Source organism: Mesitornis unicolor, unplaced genomic scaffold, assembly GCF_000695765.1.
Source record: "Mesitornis unicolor isolate BGI_N332 unplaced genomic scaffold, ASM69576v1 scaffold778, whole genome shotgun sequence".
NCBI classification, from domain to species: domain Eukaryota; kingdom Metazoa; phylum Chordata; class Aves; order Mesitornithiformes; family Mesitornithidae; genus Mesitornis; species Mesitornis unicolor.
Window position 1 is genome coordinate 37 of NW_010203613.1, and position 17,968 is coordinate 18,004.

Consider the following 17,968-nt stretch of genomic DNA (forward strand, 5'->3'; position numbering starts at 1 on the left):
TGGATAGGCTTTTCAGTGTGTATGGCACAGGGAAACATAAATCTTTAGACTATTGTGCATAAAAATAGGGAATATGTAGACTGGTTGATATGAAATGAGGTATTACTACACCAGTTAAATTTCATTTCAGGAAAAAAATATGCAAGCTTCCCTTAAAAGTGGTTTGGGGGAAGCAAGAAAAGCCTTTGTCATCCACATACAGATGTTTTCTATTTTTTAATGCAAATAAGGAGCTTGAAATGATGGGGTTTGTTTTCAGAAGTAGTTCTATGAATCCCAACAACCGTGAGATATTACAGAAACAGCTCTGTTATATTCTGGGTCATAAACAGGTGTGTTTGCCTGAAAATTTTTTGTAGCTCAAGAATAAGTTGTTGTATGACTTGTAAAAACAGACAAGAGTATGGAAGTGACAGAAGCCAAGTGATTTAAAGCTGGTGAAAAATGCACCTTTTCAGGGAAAGCTTGAGCCAAAGAAAAGTTCCTTTTCTTGACAAACAGTTTCAAAGCATAGAATCCCTCAACCAGCCTTAATAAAGAAGCCAGTGTCTCCTGTGCATTGGGGTGAGAGCACTAAAATGGAATAGACTAAGGATGCAATAAATCGTATCAGGTCATTGCACTAATGAACAGTTTGGGCCCAAACTCTCATTAGCTTGTCTGCAGGAAGAGAAAACTAGTAAACCAAGAAAAGGACATGTGAGAGAAGCTCTTTGCTGGTACTGTCTTAAGCTTCTATTGTTGAAGGGCATCCTTTAGCTAATTTCAGACCCTTAAAAAAAAAATCTGTTTGGTGATTTAGTAACCCATGGATAAGAACAGAAAGCCCAAGTGAATAAAGCCATAAATACCTAAGTCCTTCGGATAACAGCCTGTAAAACTGTCAAAAAGCATTGCTTAAGTGACAAAAGATAGTCTCTGGTAACTAGAAACATAATGCTGTAGGCACTAATCCATATTCATATATGGAAAGCATATTTTTAGTTCCTTCTAAAAAGGCAAGTCTTTTCTGTTAATAATGTTCATTCTTCTGTTAAAAGCAGCTGTTTCCTCTGGGTGTGCTCTTATCCCAGATTTCTCAAAGTTAAAAAAAGCTTAAGTTTAGTTTCTAATACTTAACAATTTTAACATTCATGCTGGTCTGTATTTCTTGGTATAAATTTTCAGACAGAGCAGGTTAAGGAAATAATGTCAATTGCTTCAAGAGGCATTAACCCATTTAAAAGAGTATTGATCATCATTTGTGTTTCACTGGGACTTTCTATGGTTTGGTTTCTTGAAGTGGTCTTGCTGAAACAAAGCAAAATTTTTACCCTAAAGGTATTGTAACAATTTTAAATGTATTCATATCCATTCCTCCTTGTGATTGTGTCTCAATTGGTTAATGCTGGGAGAAAATTTGGACATGGAGGAATTTCATGGGTGTTTGCATGCCTTATGATGTGAATGAGACTAGGCCTTTTCCTTTTTTAATTTGTGGTAAATTGGTTAAAAAAACCCTAATGTTTTAATAGTGCCAGATATTTTCACATCTGTGTGGAGGTTTTTTTCCTATAGTTTTATACTTTATACTGAATATGATGGTCTTCTACTGTTTGTTACTTTTTTAAAGGAATGGATTTTACATAAGTTAAAGTTCATGTTGCAATTATTAAGTTAATAAATACAGTTAATGGAAATCTGCAAAAACCACTTGTCAGCTAGTAATTTTGCTGCAAAAAGTAGGAAGTGACAGATAAGCCAGATGTTTAAAAGTAACTTGAAGCTGTGAGACTGAAATTAATTCCAGAATGGTGATGCCTTTAAAATTTGCATTAAAACTTGTTTTTCATCAGTGCAGTCTGTTTCCTGTTGTCATTACTATTTTACAGCTAAAAATCTTGTGTGGTTTTGCAGAAATTCAAGCAGTTTAAAAGAAGGTTTTTTCAGAATTACTCTTTTTGGAGCAGTGTCAAGTGTTGCTGCAGTGTCTTACAAAAAGGTCTGATGCTGTGGACATTGTAAGAATCTCTCATGGTACTCAGAAGTGAGTTGTGTTGTTGGTTAGGTTGGGTATTTTGCACAGCATTGAATCACCTGTATGCACGCTGCACGTACCCATGCCGTCAGGTTCGGAGTTTTTATTTTGACTGTGTGTCTCTGAGAATGGGAACTGGTGTTGATCTGAGGAGAGCAGATGTTAATGGTGTTTTTCTCAAGCATTCTGTTGCCTGAATAGGCATCTCTCATTGTGAGAAAAGGCAGTAAAAGGCTGTAAATCTGCCTGCTCATTATGAAAGGCAACAATAGATTGATTTATGGAGAAAAAGCAGCTGTTAGGCTTAGGTAGTCTGCATGTGTGAAAACTGGGTTTTACAGTGAGTGGATATTACTGCTGTTATTTTTGAGAACAATTTAGTTCTAACTTAGTCACAAGGGATATTGTACAGGCAAGCAAAGTCTGAAAGCTTTCTTAAGCCTGGATAACACATCACAATAATGCAGTTGTAGAAAATGTAAAGTGTAAACAGGCTTTCCTTTCAACAGTAGATTTCTAGATGGTTACTTCCTAACCTGATTTTCACCATTTCTTCTGTATGGACACTTCTTTCCTGTTTCATGTTCTCTGTTAGCATGCACTGTGCCCACAGACCGGATATGTTCTTTGTCTCTTGTGCACAGATGACTGTGCAAGATACCAACACCCATACACTTCAAGCAACTCAGCCTAAAAACAGCAAAAAATTATATGGAGACGTGCAACATGACAGCAGGAAGCAATACTTCTCAGTACAACCCTCATAAGCCGTAACAACAGTCAGAAAAATTAAATGGAATTTATAGATGAAATAGTAGGCCTTTCTCAGTAGTTTTACAGAATTTTAGGGAAAATTATACATTTTAAAACATAGTAAAAAACAGTGTATAAAACTGTTAAATAGTGTAAACTTATTTTAACAACTCTTTTAAAAATCTAGTTCTTTTTTGTAATCTGTGGGTTTCAGGTAATTTCCCTGTGTAACAAGGCCATCTTTCTAGTTCAATCGTTATTACAATCTGTAGGGTCTTAATACATGTGGAAAGTGTTGGGATGAAGAGAAAACCAGTAACAACAGATAAGTTTATTTTGAATCCTCATCTTAAGACTTATTTTCTAAGGCAGGAGAAAGAGAGCTGTCTGAAGTTTTCTGGCATTTAGTATGGTCTATTCAGATCTTTCTCTGGTTTTTGATTCTACTACATCTTTACTAATTTGGAAGATGTTGCAACTACCGAAATACAGGAGCCTTAGGTCTATTATGAACTCATTTAGCCTCTCATGACTTTCGAACAAGGCATTGGCAACTTCCTGTTAGAATATTGGCTTTAGTAAAGAACTAGACATGAGGTAGTAGTGTGTTGACGTATGTTGAGTGCCTAGCAATTTCCACAGATACCTGAACTAAAGATACTTGAGTATTATTTTGTTCCATAGTTCTTTTTTCTTCATAGCATGCCTTAGGCAGTAACTAACAGTAATGGTTTTAGGCAAAAATGTTTCTTGCAATGTTATTTACTTTCTTTTTTTTTTTCTTTTAAGTCCGAACAGCCCAGCCCTGCCAGTTCGAGCTCCAGTTCCAGTTCCAGTTTTACACCATCTCGAAACAGCAGACGACAAGGTACCAACAAAGGAAAAGACATTGAAAGGAATGTGCTAAATGAAGAGACCAATAAAAACAGAACTGGTGTCATCTCCTTATCACTTTTCTGCTGCCTTTCACAACCTGAACTGGCCACTGTTTTGCTTTAGAGATTTTTCCTCTGAGTGTTTTCAGATGTGGCTGTAAGGGCAAGATAAAAGGGGAGAAAATGTGTATCTGAGAAAAGGATGTGAAGAGTATTTGTTTTGAAGCACTAAATACATGCCAGGCACTTTAACAGATACTGAACTCAAAAGAGCTTCTGTTTTTGAGGTTGTACTTTTGGAGGGTTAGGGTAGCATGGCACCTAGCTCCATCTGAAGCCTTGCTCAGGAAGGTGTGGCTTCCTGAGGGACATGGGACTCTTTAAAGGGGTCTTGATGTTCCCATACTATTGGGATGTTGTAAGAGCATACAGTATTTTCTTTAGATACATGGCAGAGAAAATCGATGGTTAGACTTTAAGTTGACTTTAGGTTTGCATTTTGCTTTTCTGGCTAATAATTACAGTTTACTTGGAACTTAGTACAGAAATGCATTTTTCTTCCCAGAGAACTTGCCAAAGCTGGTTTTCTGTAAATAAGCTGAGATTGATTCTACATGATCTATTAAACTGCTTAGTTCCTGCTTGGCCTTTTTTCCTGGGTTTATAAGATTGCGCCCCTGATACATTCTTAATCAGCTTTTGTTTTGTTCTTTGGATGAAGAGCATTGAAAAGCAGCTTTTGACTAATTAAAATTGTGTTTGTTTTATTCATTTATATTCCTGAATGGTAGGCTTGATTTAAGGTTATGAAAATAAATTAGTGCCTCATGCAGGCAGACAGTTGTTTTTAAATATATCTACACATGATGCATATTTGCCTACTGCCTTTTCGTTGGTGACTGGTACTGACTTTCTAGTGTGTTCTGGCAGCATTACTTCAGATGAAGGAAAGCAAGAACTGAAGTGAACTGTGGTCGATGAGTGGCTCCAGGCGTTTGATTTTTACCTAAGGCTAAACAGAATCTCTTCTTGCTGCAACCCCTTTTTTGCTCTTATGAAACCCTCATCAGTGGTGCGAACTGTCCATTTCAGGTCAAAAGATTTGGATACCCATTCCTGTATCTGTTACTTTATGTTGGACAAAAACCTGTTGACTTAGTACTTTCTTCTGAGCCGACTGGAGCCATCCATCTCTTCTGCGTCATATATAAAACGTATCAAAGACTGTCTTTCAGTTTTTTTGTACCTTCTCAAGAGCAGATGGAAGATTTTTCCTCTGAACAGCTCTGAAGTGCAAGTGGTATATACGTCTCCTCTTTCTTGCCACAGTAAATAATGATTACTCCTTCTTCATGAGAGTTCCAGTTAACTAAATGTGTTCCTTGCCCAGGCCATGCATTTGTACATCAAAGGGATGAAGAATCAGGCATACTGTGGCATGTTCACACTGTATGTTGTGCTCTGGTCACAACCCATGTATTTTTCGCTAACTAGAAGTCACATGCCAGGGCCATTGCTCTTTTATTGTTGCATTCAAACTCCAGTGGTCGCTCAAGTGTCACAAAAATGCAGTATGAACTTTTTTCCCCTCTTTTTGCAAAGGCAGTGGGATAACCTAAGGTTCTTCAAGTTCTTCTGCCCTTGAGGCTTACTTTGATATTTCTGTTTGCTTACCAAGAACATTTGCTCTTAGGCAGTTCCTAGTTTTCTGTTTCTTCTCAACTATTCTGACCCTTTAGGAGATAACTTCTCAAACCCTTAAAATAGTGTAATGGAATTTTAAATTAAGTGTTAGCAAGGAGCAGAATATCAACAGTGCCATCATTATCAATGCTAGAAATAAAAGATCTAAAAATTTATGCTTTACTGATTGTCAGGGAAGTCTGTTGAAGAAGTTAGCTAGCTGGGTACAAAATGCCTAGTCAGAGTCCCAGACCCTATCCTACATTAAGTGGAAACTTGTCTGAATGACAGGTTTTTACATACCTATGGAGCTGTCAGTGATGGATATGTCTCAGGAGTCCAAGTTCTCTTTTCTCCAAGAAAGAGGAGTAAGCATGTTTGCAACTTAAGACAAGACTGGCTGATTGTCCCAGAACACAGCAAGAGAATATCAGGGGATAAAATAGCCCTCTGCTGTACTTGAAAAAAGGACATAGGCAAGAATAATCAATTAACTTAAGCTTGGGAGAGCAGGCTGTGTAGGAATCATGAGGAATCTGTGCTGATTTTCTGCTTCCATTTGAAAGTAAAGTCAAGGACTGTTTTGGTTGACTTGAAAGCATAGCTACCAGTTTCCATGTTGTGGAGTTACATGCTGGTGTCTCATGCATGATCACCTATTCATATGTCATACTAAATTACATTACAAAATCAGGGTTTGGTTGATAATTTTGCCTTTTCTCCCACTGACCTTTTCCTTTGCTCTTTCGTCAAGGATATGATGATGCTTTCATTTCATCTGTCCTTTATCAAGTCTTTTGTATTGCTTTCTTCCTCCTGTACACTGGGAGAGGAGTCAAATGCATTCTCAGAAGCTGACTTTGGCCTAGGGAGTGGAGTGACACTCATGGCCTCTCAGTGCAGACAAAGATGGCTGTCTTCAGGAGTTCATTGGTGGTGGTTGTAGCGACCCAGTAAAGTGTAAGGAAACAAGTCTTTCTAGGCAAGCCTAGCCTGTGGAAATACCCATGTGTTCTACCTTTTTATCTCTCTTGAAACATGGAATCCTTCTTTGTGTATTTATAATTTGTCTTTTCTAACCTTTACCTCAATTCATTTAGCTCCCTGTACCATGTGTCTCAGTCACCCAACTCAACAGTCAAGTCAGCCAATAAAAACATTTTCCAAAAGATGAAAAAAGGCAAATTCTTCCTTTATCCCTGTGCTGATGCTGCTGAGTGCCCTCTCTCCTCCATTTTAGAGGGAATTTGTTTATTACTGCTCCTTTTAAAAGCCAAGGAAGGTGTCCTTTCCCTCCTTTAAGGGTCATATTATTAGATAGTCATTCAGACTACAAGTTACCATTAGCAAATAGCTGAGTGTTGTCTGCCTGAGACCCAAAGAGGAGCAGAAAATGGAGCACAGATCAGCTCCTTCTGCAGGTCAGCAGTGGTTGCATGGACAAGAAGTACTTCAATATAGCTTCCTTTTTCTTGTCACCTGTACAGGTCTCCAGTCTAGCAGGAATTTGTCCATCAGCACCATCTGGGCTTCTTCCCATCCAACCTTAAGGTGTTAAGAACAGAGAAAAGAAACCACTGATCTGAACCCAACCAAACTATGCTAATTTACGAAGGTTCTAGTGCAACCTTAGTGGTAAATCATTGTCGTAATTGGCTTTGAAGTCACTCGCACAAAACTAGCCAGAATGCCTGTGACCTGAGCCTTGCTAAGTCTGGAATAATCCATAAATCCATGTTCCTCCCATGAAGGCAACACTCTCCCTGTTAAAAGTATGACTCTGACAGACAGAGGTCTATCTTATCTTCTGGTACTGACCAGAGGTGACACTCCTTGACATGTTTCTCCATGAGCAAATAGAGAGTTGCAAACTTATTGCCCTTTGAAGAATAGTCTGAGGTTCATTTCATTCACCTTAGTACTTTGTGTTTTCTAGGCTGAAGGCGTTACGGAACTGTAACTGTTCCTGCAGCATTCAGCACTGCTTTTACTTGCTGCTTCGTGTCTCAGATGGGCTCTACTTTAGTTGGATGCCCTGTTCCATCAGTCTTGCTTCCTTCTCTCTTCTAAGCTGCATCTGCCTAAGCAGCTGTAGTTTTAAATTTCTCAGATATTTTAAGCATATTCCTTTCTATAACTGTCTTTTACAAAAAAAAATAAATAGAATTATATCAAACCAAAATCCCAAACTGAATTTAATGCAGTTTTATGAACAGGTCAAGCCTTGTACCTTCTCTTATTTCAGGACAAGAGATAGCATGGTGTTGTGTGGGATTGATGCACATTTAACGTATGAACATTGGCAAAGTGCTTACTTGACCTGAAGTTGACCTGGAAATAAATGGAACAGCTAAAGCTAAATACATAAAAAAAACAGCAAGACAAAGACTGCCTTGCTCGGAACAAGTTAGTCAGAATGATTTGTAAGACTCTGCTTCTCAGTACATGGATTAACCTAACAAACATACTACCAGTGATCAGTATGTCCCTGTAAATCTTTACTTTCTGAGAAAACAGAAAATGGTAAAACTCAGAAATGCAAAAGAATCTTGCTTCTAATAATAATACAGTAATATTCAGTTTCTCCTGTTATGACTGTATTTTACTTCAGCTATGGTCCAGGCGCCGATCATGCCAACGGTTGGTCATGAGTCACTTCACAGTTGCGAATATGTCTATTGAAGCAGAATTGCTTGTGTGAGTAAATGATTCACAGATAACTCCCTGCAGCATAAGCCTTCCGTACATTACTTTATTTGTTTCATGTTTAAGACTCTCCCCTCCTAACATTATGCAGAGAAGGTAGTTGTCTATCTTTTGCAAAGCCGGGTGAATTATGCGGAACACTGCAAAGTGAACTTCATTTGTGTACTTTATTGTCTCTGTTTTTTCAGGTCCATTGAGGTCTGTAATGAAAGATCTGCATTCAGATGATAATGAAGATGAAGCAGATGAGAATGACAATGTTTCTGAGTTGGAACGACCTGTAAATACACCTGTAAATACACGAGGAGGAAGCAGGAGCCGCAGGTGAGTGTCTTGTGATTGCAAGTAGCCTGGTGTCCAAGAGGTTGTGCTTGTTAGTAATGGCGTGAGGTATAATGTTCTCAAAGAGCACTAAGTAGCAAATGAGGAGAGAATTCAGACCCTCTTTTTAAAGCATATGCATGTAAAAGGGCCTCTTCTAAAAACTATCAGATTTAACCATTCCCAATAGAAACTATTTCTGTACTAATCGTTATGGTTATGATCATCCTTATTCATTTGACTTTCCTTGATTTCTTGCCATTGTGACTTCAGGGTAGTAGTCATAATTACTCTTTGGCATAAATGGGGTTAAAAAAAGTCCTTCAATTGCTGGATGAGCTATTCTGTACATAGTCTCTCATTTTCAAGATCTCTCTGGTTATCAGTTTTAAATTAGGCTGTTAAATTGGACCAGAATCAATGAAATTTGATTTTGAAGTACTTTCTGCACTGCATACAGTAGGTAATGTGTAAAAGTACAGACAGAGGGTAAAGGAAGAATCTGTCACAGAAATTACTTTTTAAAAAAATCCTTCTGCATCCTAGCTGCAATCTTAAGAGGGTGTTCCTGCCCTGGTTTAGTGGGACAGAATTTTAGAGTCAGTTTTCTGCTGAGGAAAACTGCCATTTTGTAAGGACTGCAACACTCTGTTTCATGGGAACAGTGTGCTAAAACTTTGTTATAATAGGTTTCAGCTAATGCTGGTATGCACGTTGCCATAGTGCTCAAGGTGTTCAGCAGACTTGAGATAAACAGATGGAGAAGCCTGAGGGAGCAGAAACCTAAGGGAGTAAACCCCAAGGTGACTCCAGGCTGACCAGTTATTATTATTTATACCATAAACATCACATTCACTGTAAATTGGGGAGTTTGCTGGGGATGGCCCTTCTTGCCTTCTCTTTCTTTCTCTCCTGCTTCCTCTTTTGTGGCTGACATCTCAAGAGAGACTTGCTTACCATCCTAACCCTGAGGACTACTCCCACACAATATTGTCTGAGTGTACCTTTGTGTATTGTATATTATAACTGTTATTAATACATTTTTGTTGTTATTGTTGTTGTTATTTATTTCTGTTTTAACCCACAAATCTCCTTTTCTTTTCCCAATCCCCTCCCCAGATGGTGAGGAGGCATCAGCTGTTTAAATCACAACGGTTCCAAAAATCTGTTCTTCAGACAGCTTGAAACTCCATCTGCATATTGCTGAAAACCTGAAACAGTCCCTCTAGAACCTTTTCATAGTGGGTTCTTTGTCTGATCCATAGTTGAGAGTGCACAGCACCTGAGTGTCAGTATCAGCTACTGCTTAAATGGAAGTGTAACAGGAAAACAGTAATGAATGTCAGCTGATTCCCTGATGCATTTTAGCAGCTGCAATCGTGGAGAAAAAGACCAAGATGACTAGCAGTCTGAAAATTTGTTCATGTCAGTGAATGTATAAAGGATTGTCTCAAGATTAACTTGGCTTTAAGTGTGAAGCTTTTTTTTTCAGTTTTTTTAACACAACCTTAAGACTAGTGTTTCTATACCTTCTTTTTATCCCAAATAACTATTTTTTCTCTTTCAACAAATAAATATCCTCTGTTGTTCCTAGGTAAATGAAGGGTGTCATAGACTAGGAGTTGAGTTTTTTCATGGGGCTTCTCCTGTGATACTAAGTTTTTAAATTTAAGCCAGGAAAAAAAACGTTATTTATTATGAGAAACAAGGAACTTTTCAGTGAAACACTTGTCCAAGTGGATAGTACAGCTGTTTAGAAAACTTTTAGAAGAGTAGAAAAGTATCCCTAAAAAACATTTTCTTCTTTCCGTGTGACTGTGAACTGACATACGGACTTGCTTCAGGAACATAAGGAAGAGCAGTTTAATGTTCTAAATATTTAACTGTTTCTGTAGCATTAGCTGTTGTTAACCAGACATGCCATCTCGGCCAAGTGCAGGCAGACAGCCTCATTCTCCTTGCTATGCAGAGCTTTTTCCAAGTACAGCCCTGCTCAAATTCCTCTCTTCCACATGACCTTGATTAATGATGGCTTGCTTAGCGAGGGGTCATTCTTAGTGTTCTACCTCAAAGTGCTAGCTGGGTTCACCCCTGTTAACAGCCCTTTGTCTGGGGGTGTAATCTCTTGGCTCTGTTTTTCCAAAGGGTAAGTCTGAGTGATGGCAGTGACAGCAGTTCAGCTTCCTCACCACTACATCATGAACCAGCACCACCTTTACTGAAAACCAACAACAGCCAGGTAAACTCAGGATTTTTAAATGCAGTTCTCGGGAATTGGTACGACATTCTGATTATTTCAGTGCAGTTACTTAGTCTGTAAACTCCCATAAAAGCTTTTTATTTCAGGAGAAGGAATATTTATTTTATCAAATACTGTAGACAGAAGTAGAGTTTCCATCAGTATTTGAAGAAATGTGTCCTTTCTATATGAATTAGCTTTGCAAGGTAAATAATGCAAACAGGCTTTACTCCATCAGTCATGCAACTGATACAGGCTTGGGTTTCTGTTAGCAGTAGACACAGTTTGCATCAGTAGGCTCATTCCTATGAGTTTATTAATTCATCTCTTCCCCCAGTGTTCATCCAGAAGATGCATTATTTTCTACATCACTAGAAGACAAAATAGTTTTTTAACTTCACTATCAGGGTACTTGTTCCATATCTGTAAGAACTAACACTTATTAGTTTTGAGGCAGGGAAACAACATGCTTCTGTTTTTCAGAGAAAAGAAATTAAATAACCTAAAGCTACAAAATACATCAGAGACAAACAAGAATTAGAGTTCGGTAGTTACCTCACCCCAGTCACCAATAGAGTAAGGCTCTCTAAACATAAAAATTAAACATAAAAGCTGATACTCTTTTTTTAAAAATCAGATTTTATAAAAGGCATTATTTGTCACTTATTTCGTGGAGCCAGAGTTCACTCCCATTGTCAATTGGATCATACACAAAACAGTCATGAAATTTACTGACTGGCAATAAATGACTGCTTACAGTACTGATATAGTTAGAATAGTATCTACAAGTATTAACAAAAGTTTGTGGTTTAGATGGATGAGTCTTTCCTATATATTTCAGGTTAACTGCTTCAATTATCTGACAGAAATTATTTACTTGTCATTGTTTATCTAATAAAGTTTCCAATACAAGCTTACTGATACTGCAAAACCAACATATTGTTATTCATGTCAGTTAAGTTCAAATACACTGTGTAGAAAAAAAACAACCCAACCGAACAACAAACCCAAACAACTAGAGATTAGTTTGTGCACAGAGAGATGAAGGAGATTCTATGTCCAGAAATTATTCTTATTATCTACCAGAAACAATATCTATGGCTTGTTGCTTAATGAAGACTAACTTCTACAGAGGCAATGTAATTGTTAAGTAATCAAAGAATCGCAGAATGATAGGAGCTGCTCTCTAGCAGGCCAGCCCCCTCCTGTGTTTCCCCAGATGCAGTACCCTACACTTGTCTTTGTTGGCTTTCATTGAGTTTCTTCCTGCCCAACTCTCCAGCCTGTCCAGGTCACACTGAATGGCAGCACAGCCTTCTGGAGTGTCAGCCACTCCTCACTGCTTTATATTGTCAGCAAATTTGTCACATCATTGATATAATTGATGAATATATTGAACAGGGCTGGACCAAGTACTTACCCCTGAGGAACACCACTAGACATGGCCCTCCAACTAGACTCTGCCCCACTGACCACAACTGTCTGAGTTCTGCTCTTCAGCCAGTTCCCAATCCACCTCGTTGTCCAGTCATCCAGTCCTCACTTCTTAGGTTTGGCTGTGAGGACATTTTGTGAGACAGTGTCGAAAGCCTTGCTGAAGTCAAGGTAGACAACATCCACTGCCCTCCCCTCATCAATCCATACAGTTATGCCATCATAAAAGGCTATCAGATTGATCAAACATGACTTTCCCTTGGTGAATCCATGTTGGTCACTCCTGATAACCCTCTTTTCCTTGACATGGTGTGAGATGTCACCAAGAACAAGCTGATCCATCATCTTTCCAGGGATGGAGGTGAGGCTGACAGGTCTGTAGTTACCTGGGTCCTCCTTCTTGCGCTTTTTGAAGGCTGGAGTGACATTGGCTTTCCTACAGTCCTCAGGCACCTCTCCTGTTCTCTATAATCTTTCAAATATGATGGAGAGTGGCCTAACAATGACTTCTGCCAGCTCCCACTCATGGGGGCATTCCATTAAGACCGTGGATTTGTAGAGGTAATTGTAAGCCTCAATAATAGCAGCCCACTCAGTCACATCTTTTCATTTTCCTTTCCTCTTTGGTGATCTAAAAGGAGGTCTACCTGTGCATTTAGACACTCCAAGCAATAGGAGTGTACTAGCTAAAACTGGATGTCACATAACTTCTTCCATTTTTATAATTGAGCTGAATTTTTAACCAAGCTGAAAATCAGGAATTTAGGGAAGCATTATGAGAAATCAAATTGTATGGACTGTAGCCACATTTGAAATCTCTGGTTGGTAGTATAGTGCTGCTTGCCAGGATGATGTTTTGACTGGTGAAGTCAGGCTTGTGTTGACTAAGTCTATTTGTAGAACTAAGGAGCTAAGACAGAATTAATATTTATATAAGCTTCCTCAGATGTAATTAGTCATGTGTCTCATCTGAAAGATAAGTAATTAAGATATTAGATTTCAACTACACATCAAAAGTACAAGGAAGCAACTTTTTCAAATATACTTTGTCCTTGCTAAGGTTCTATTTTAAACCAAGAATTTTCTTCATTTAAAAACAAGAAAAGCATCTAAAAGGTACAGGATCCATGCCTGGGAGTATGGAGTTTTTTACAGAACAGGATTTTTTTTCTTCCACTGGCCTACACAGCAGTAACCCTGGGAGGTGCTGAATCAAATAACCGAGTCTTTTCTTTGCAACATTATCACATTTTGCTTTCTACCCATGCATCACTCTTGGCTAAGTGAATCCTTACTTAAGGCTAGCTCAGATCTGCAGTCAGCTTCTCTACATTAGGAAATAGCTGCCTGCCTGCTGTATTATAGTGCTGAGGACCATATATGCAATTTTAGTCACTTACATACCAAGGGAAGTAGAAATGAGAGGGAACTCAGGGGGGTTTCCTGCTAGTCTGTAAGACTTGCTTTTACAGGCTTTACTTTCTTATTTTATTTGCTGAGTTTTGTCCTGTGCTGGGACCGTACAGTGTGGTTTTGGAGATAATCATGGCAGTGATATTAGTCTTATAATGAAATATGAAACAAAATATCTCATCATCTGTGACTGTTTTTTTCCTCTTATTTTTTTCAGAAGAACTGATTATATTCCATGTTAGAAATGGCATGGTGAATTTTTTAAAAAATTCAACTTTTAGCTTCAAAAATGTGTGAAAAATTGGAAAAATAGTCAACAGTTCTGTTTCCCCAGAATATTCCTCAGGAATATTTTAGAACTTTAGGCCAAAAATTTGGATGTTAACTATGGTGTTCTGCTGCTTGTTGATGTGCTCTTCTTGACTTTGTGGTTCACCATATGGGATGAAGCATTCTTGGTTTGAATATGTGGTAATAAATGGCTTTATATGGCACTCAAGGAAGGGTACCATTTAAGTGCAAGAGATATTACTGTCAAACACTTCTTTTTTTCGAGTTACAACTCATGCATTCATTTCAATGGCTATGTTTCAAAATCTCTATTGCGGAAGAAAAGAGACAGCACTGGAAAAAAAACAAACAGGAAAAATAGACTGATCATGTGACATTTCAAAGCCATTGGAGAGTACCTCAGCATCATTTTGTATCTGTAGAATCAGAGCTCTTATCCAACCAGCGTGCAAAGATAGAAAAAAGTTGAGGAGGCTTTAAATTACATTAAATTATTTTTTTTAAGGATTAATAATGTCAATGTTACCTCATTCCAGCAACTCATCATTTTCTGCTGTAGGCTGCTTTTTTTCTGAGAAAATTTGAGTAGGTTGTATGGAAAGAAAAACTCAGGTTTTAGTTTTGATTAAATTTTCTCCAGATGTTACAGTCTTTGTGTGATTAACTGATAGCAGAGTTTTTCATGTATAATTATATCAAATTATGCATTTAATGTTTACAGGATTTTCTTTCTTTTCCAGATTTTAGAAGTGAAAAGTCCAATAAAGCAGAACAAATCTGATAAACAAATAAAGAATGGAGATTGTGATAAGGTAAATGATAATGAGGTAACAGTAAATTAGTCCAGAATGTGATATTAATGTGTTTACTAAACGCTAACCTTTGTTTCAGAACAAAAATCTCAGTAATTAGTACATCTTTGCTTAGTATTCCTTTAGGTGCAGATCTTTATCTTTCTGTAATTCTTTCTTTCTTCTGTGCTATTTTGAAAGTGTTTTCTGTCTCTTCAGTATGTGTGGTGATTTGACAAATATCACCAGCTGGGAAACTGCCATCTATTATTTATTTTACCTGCTCTCCACCACGAGTTTGCATTGTGCTTCACAGATTAAGTGATAATTTTTTGAAGAGAATTCATAGCTCTGTTCCTAGAAAATAAATCAATCCATTGACAGTAAACAAGTATTTTCTGCAATCCTTTCTGGTGGTTGTACATTAGGAAATGGCAGTGTGATTTAGCATGTTAACTAGAATGATATGAAGCAACAGTTACTGTTTAACACTGAGAAAGACAGTTTTGTTTAAAGTCATGCCAGCTGGCCGTGGGTAAGAGCTCTATCCCCTTGTGTGACTGAACATAGTACAATTTCTCAGTGTGGACAAGTTCCTCTGAAGGTTCATATTTTACAGGCATTAATGTCAACTTGGTGATAATGTGAGGCAGAAGACAAAAATTTTGGTATCTGTTGCTAGATTTTCAGTGGCCTAGTCCATATGCTTTTTGGTTTCTAAGCTGAGTGCTGTATCTGCTTAAAAGAGAGTAATGGTTTCTGATGGCTCAGGCTGAAGGAGAAGGTTGATAATTGGGTGGAGAGATGGGACATGTTTGACATCCCAGGAAGGGAGGACAGTGGAATTTACCATTGGATTATTCCTGCTTTATCTTTCTCCCCTTATATCTTCTTGTTGACACAGAAACTTAGTTACGTAGCTTTAGAGAAAAAGAGAGATTTGATTGTAAGCCTTTGGATTTGGGTCTTAGGTGGAAAGGTGGGAGATGTATTTTAAAGATGCTGTTTTGGCATCCCCAGTCTGTTTAACGCTTTTTGCCGCAGTTGAGATACAGAGACTACCTAATAAGATTTTCATTGGTGAAAAGTATCTAGGAAAACCTACAAAAACTTATGTTTGGGTTGTATTAAGCTGCTATTAAGCCAGACTACAAAATAAGAAAATTTAGCTCAAAGAAGCTTTAAAATAGAATTTTCATTTATATTGTTTTTGAAGACATCCGAAATTTTTGAAATACATAGCTATGACTTAATTAACAAGTTGTTTATGGGGGGGTATTTGTTTCTAGGCATATCTCGATGAACTAGTAGAGCTCCACAGAAGATTAATGACACTGAGAGAGAGACATGTACTACAGCAGGTGAGGAGCACTCACATGCAATACCACAGTGTGCTCATTGAAATTGTGAAGTCACATCTTTTTTTTTTTTCTCTTCATCTAAAACTCTATATACAAGTTTAATAGCCTTCAAGCCCGTATAGTCCATATACAGCCCTGTAACACTTCCAGTGCAGCTTAGGAAATTTTTGCACACACTTTGTGTTGTCACACTAAATGACAAATTAAAAAAAATAAAAATCTGCCTATCTGAGCTAAATTTTTCACTGATTCATTGTTATGTTTCTCAACATACTGTATCAATAATTATGAGAACAGGATGGGAGAATGGTTACAGCTGTGCACCATGACTTGATAAAAACCTTCTTGTTTTTTCCTGAAAATGACCAACGTGTTCTCAGAAACAATTACGGATGTTTTTTGTGTCAAACAGAAAGTACGGAATTCAAAGTAAAACTCACTTTGTGGAAAAGCACAGTATATTCATTGAGTCTTCTGAAGTTATGGCAGGAGTAAAATATGAAAATGTGCTCCAACTTAAAGAAGGCTCCAACTTCATTGAAAGGTTGTGTGGTAGTAAGAACAAAGAATAGTATTCTTTGTTTTGGGAGGCATTGTCAGGTACTATTAGATTAAAAATTGTGAAGATTAAACAAGTGCTGTTAACAAAGCACATCTAATTGTAGCACAAATGATTTTATTATTTTTAGTGCAGTCATATGCCACTTGTGGGCATGTTGTAAAGAGGGAAATTTTTACCACTTCTACGTGATTGCAAGCACTCATCAAGTTTCTCAGCACTTGGGTATGTTAAAATTATTTTTTAAGCTCCAGCATTAGTTGTTTATTAGTTCAGGCTCACCGTTGTGAATAAAGATGAGAAAAAAATTGAAAGATCAGTGAAAAATAAGACCTTGCTTAAGGATATTCTTAGTTAAAGAGGAATTCTGATAGCTTTATCAGATTTTGTAAGTTACGTTACACAATTATGCATATTGGTTATCCTTCGTATTTAATGTACTGTTACTCCCAAGTTCCCTTCTGTCTGCAAAAGAAACCAAAGCACACTTTCAGAATAGTGGCAGAGGAAAATTTTTATCTACATTGAGAAATCGTAGATAATTGTAGGAGGCTAGAAGGTAGGAATTGCAACAGACTCTCCATTTTACATTATTCATTAAATCTTAGAGAGTTCATATAAAAAGTGAATCTGAAAAAGCCACTGTACTGTGAAGTCATGCCCTGGCTTTGCTTCCTGACCACTTACTTCCCCAGTTATCCAAGGCACAGCTTTTAAATCATTTCACTTCTGGTAGACCTCTGTAGCCAGTTCTTTCCTGGGGAGACTGTTCTCGCAGATTGTTTTCATTTGGAGTGTGTGCAGGCTGTTGATACAGCCCCAGTGAAAGCTGGATTTATGGCCAGACTGTGCAAGCTAGAACAGTGGTGCAGTTCTGTACTGATAGCTGGTAACTGCGTAATACTGCATAAACCATCATCCCATCTTAAATGTTCTTCCTGCTTTGCAGCTATGTAAGTAGTGTGTAATACTTCCAGTAAGCACAGAAATAAAAAGAGTACAGAGCTGAGAAGGTTTTTAGGACTGATTGTGAACCTTCTAGACTAAGAAATAGAAGTATATAGAGATGACAAAGGTCAGGATAGCAATGGATAGAACTGCAGAAAGGATTGGTGGTTACTACATGAGAAGAGGGATTGAGTGCAAAAATGTGCTACAGAAAATGGAATAACTGGAAGAGTTTTAAAGGTTATGGCACTGTTGAAGTGGACTGGTGGTCAAGTTGTATGTTCCTGAGTGGCGATTGTCTTCTCTACAGTTTATGTCATGGTAGGTAATAATCTCTTGCACATGTCAGAAGTCTGCTATCCACAGACTTTTAGGGAATTTTTAAAGAAGGAACTTGCGGGAGAAAAATGAAGGCATTGATCATTCAAAAGTACTGGTTTTGAAACTTATGCTGAGGGATGTGAAAAGGAGAGGACAGGTTTTTGCAGTCTCAGTTGTACCAAGGCTATAGGCATGACAGCAAATAGGAATGCAGGCCAATTGGAAATGAGAAAAATGTATCTGAGAATGTAACTCT

General features: G+C 37.8%; 1 protein-coding gene across 1 annotated transcript in view; it reads left to right on the forward strand.

Annotated features, from left to right (window-relative positions):
- Positions 1 to 3,559: 3,559 nt before the first annotated feature.
- Positions 3,560 to 17,968, forward strand: part of LOC104545568 (protein AF-9-like) — a gene marked incomplete at its 5' end in the record, with an annotated part of 19,221 nt that continues 4,812 nt past the window's right edge. The window contains 5 exons of the mRNA XM_010190748.1: positions 3,560 to 3,638; positions 8,223 to 8,358; positions 10,501 to 10,594; positions 14,473 to 14,544; positions 15,813 to 15,884. Of these exons, the coding sequence (XP_010189050.1) occupies positions 3,560 to 3,638; positions 8,223 to 8,358; positions 10,501 to 10,594; positions 14,473 to 14,544; positions 15,813 to 15,884 (453 nt within the window). The remainder of the gene's footprint in view (positions 3,639 to 8,222; positions 8,359 to 10,500; positions 10,595 to 14,472; positions 14,545 to 15,812; positions 15,885 to 17,968) is intronic.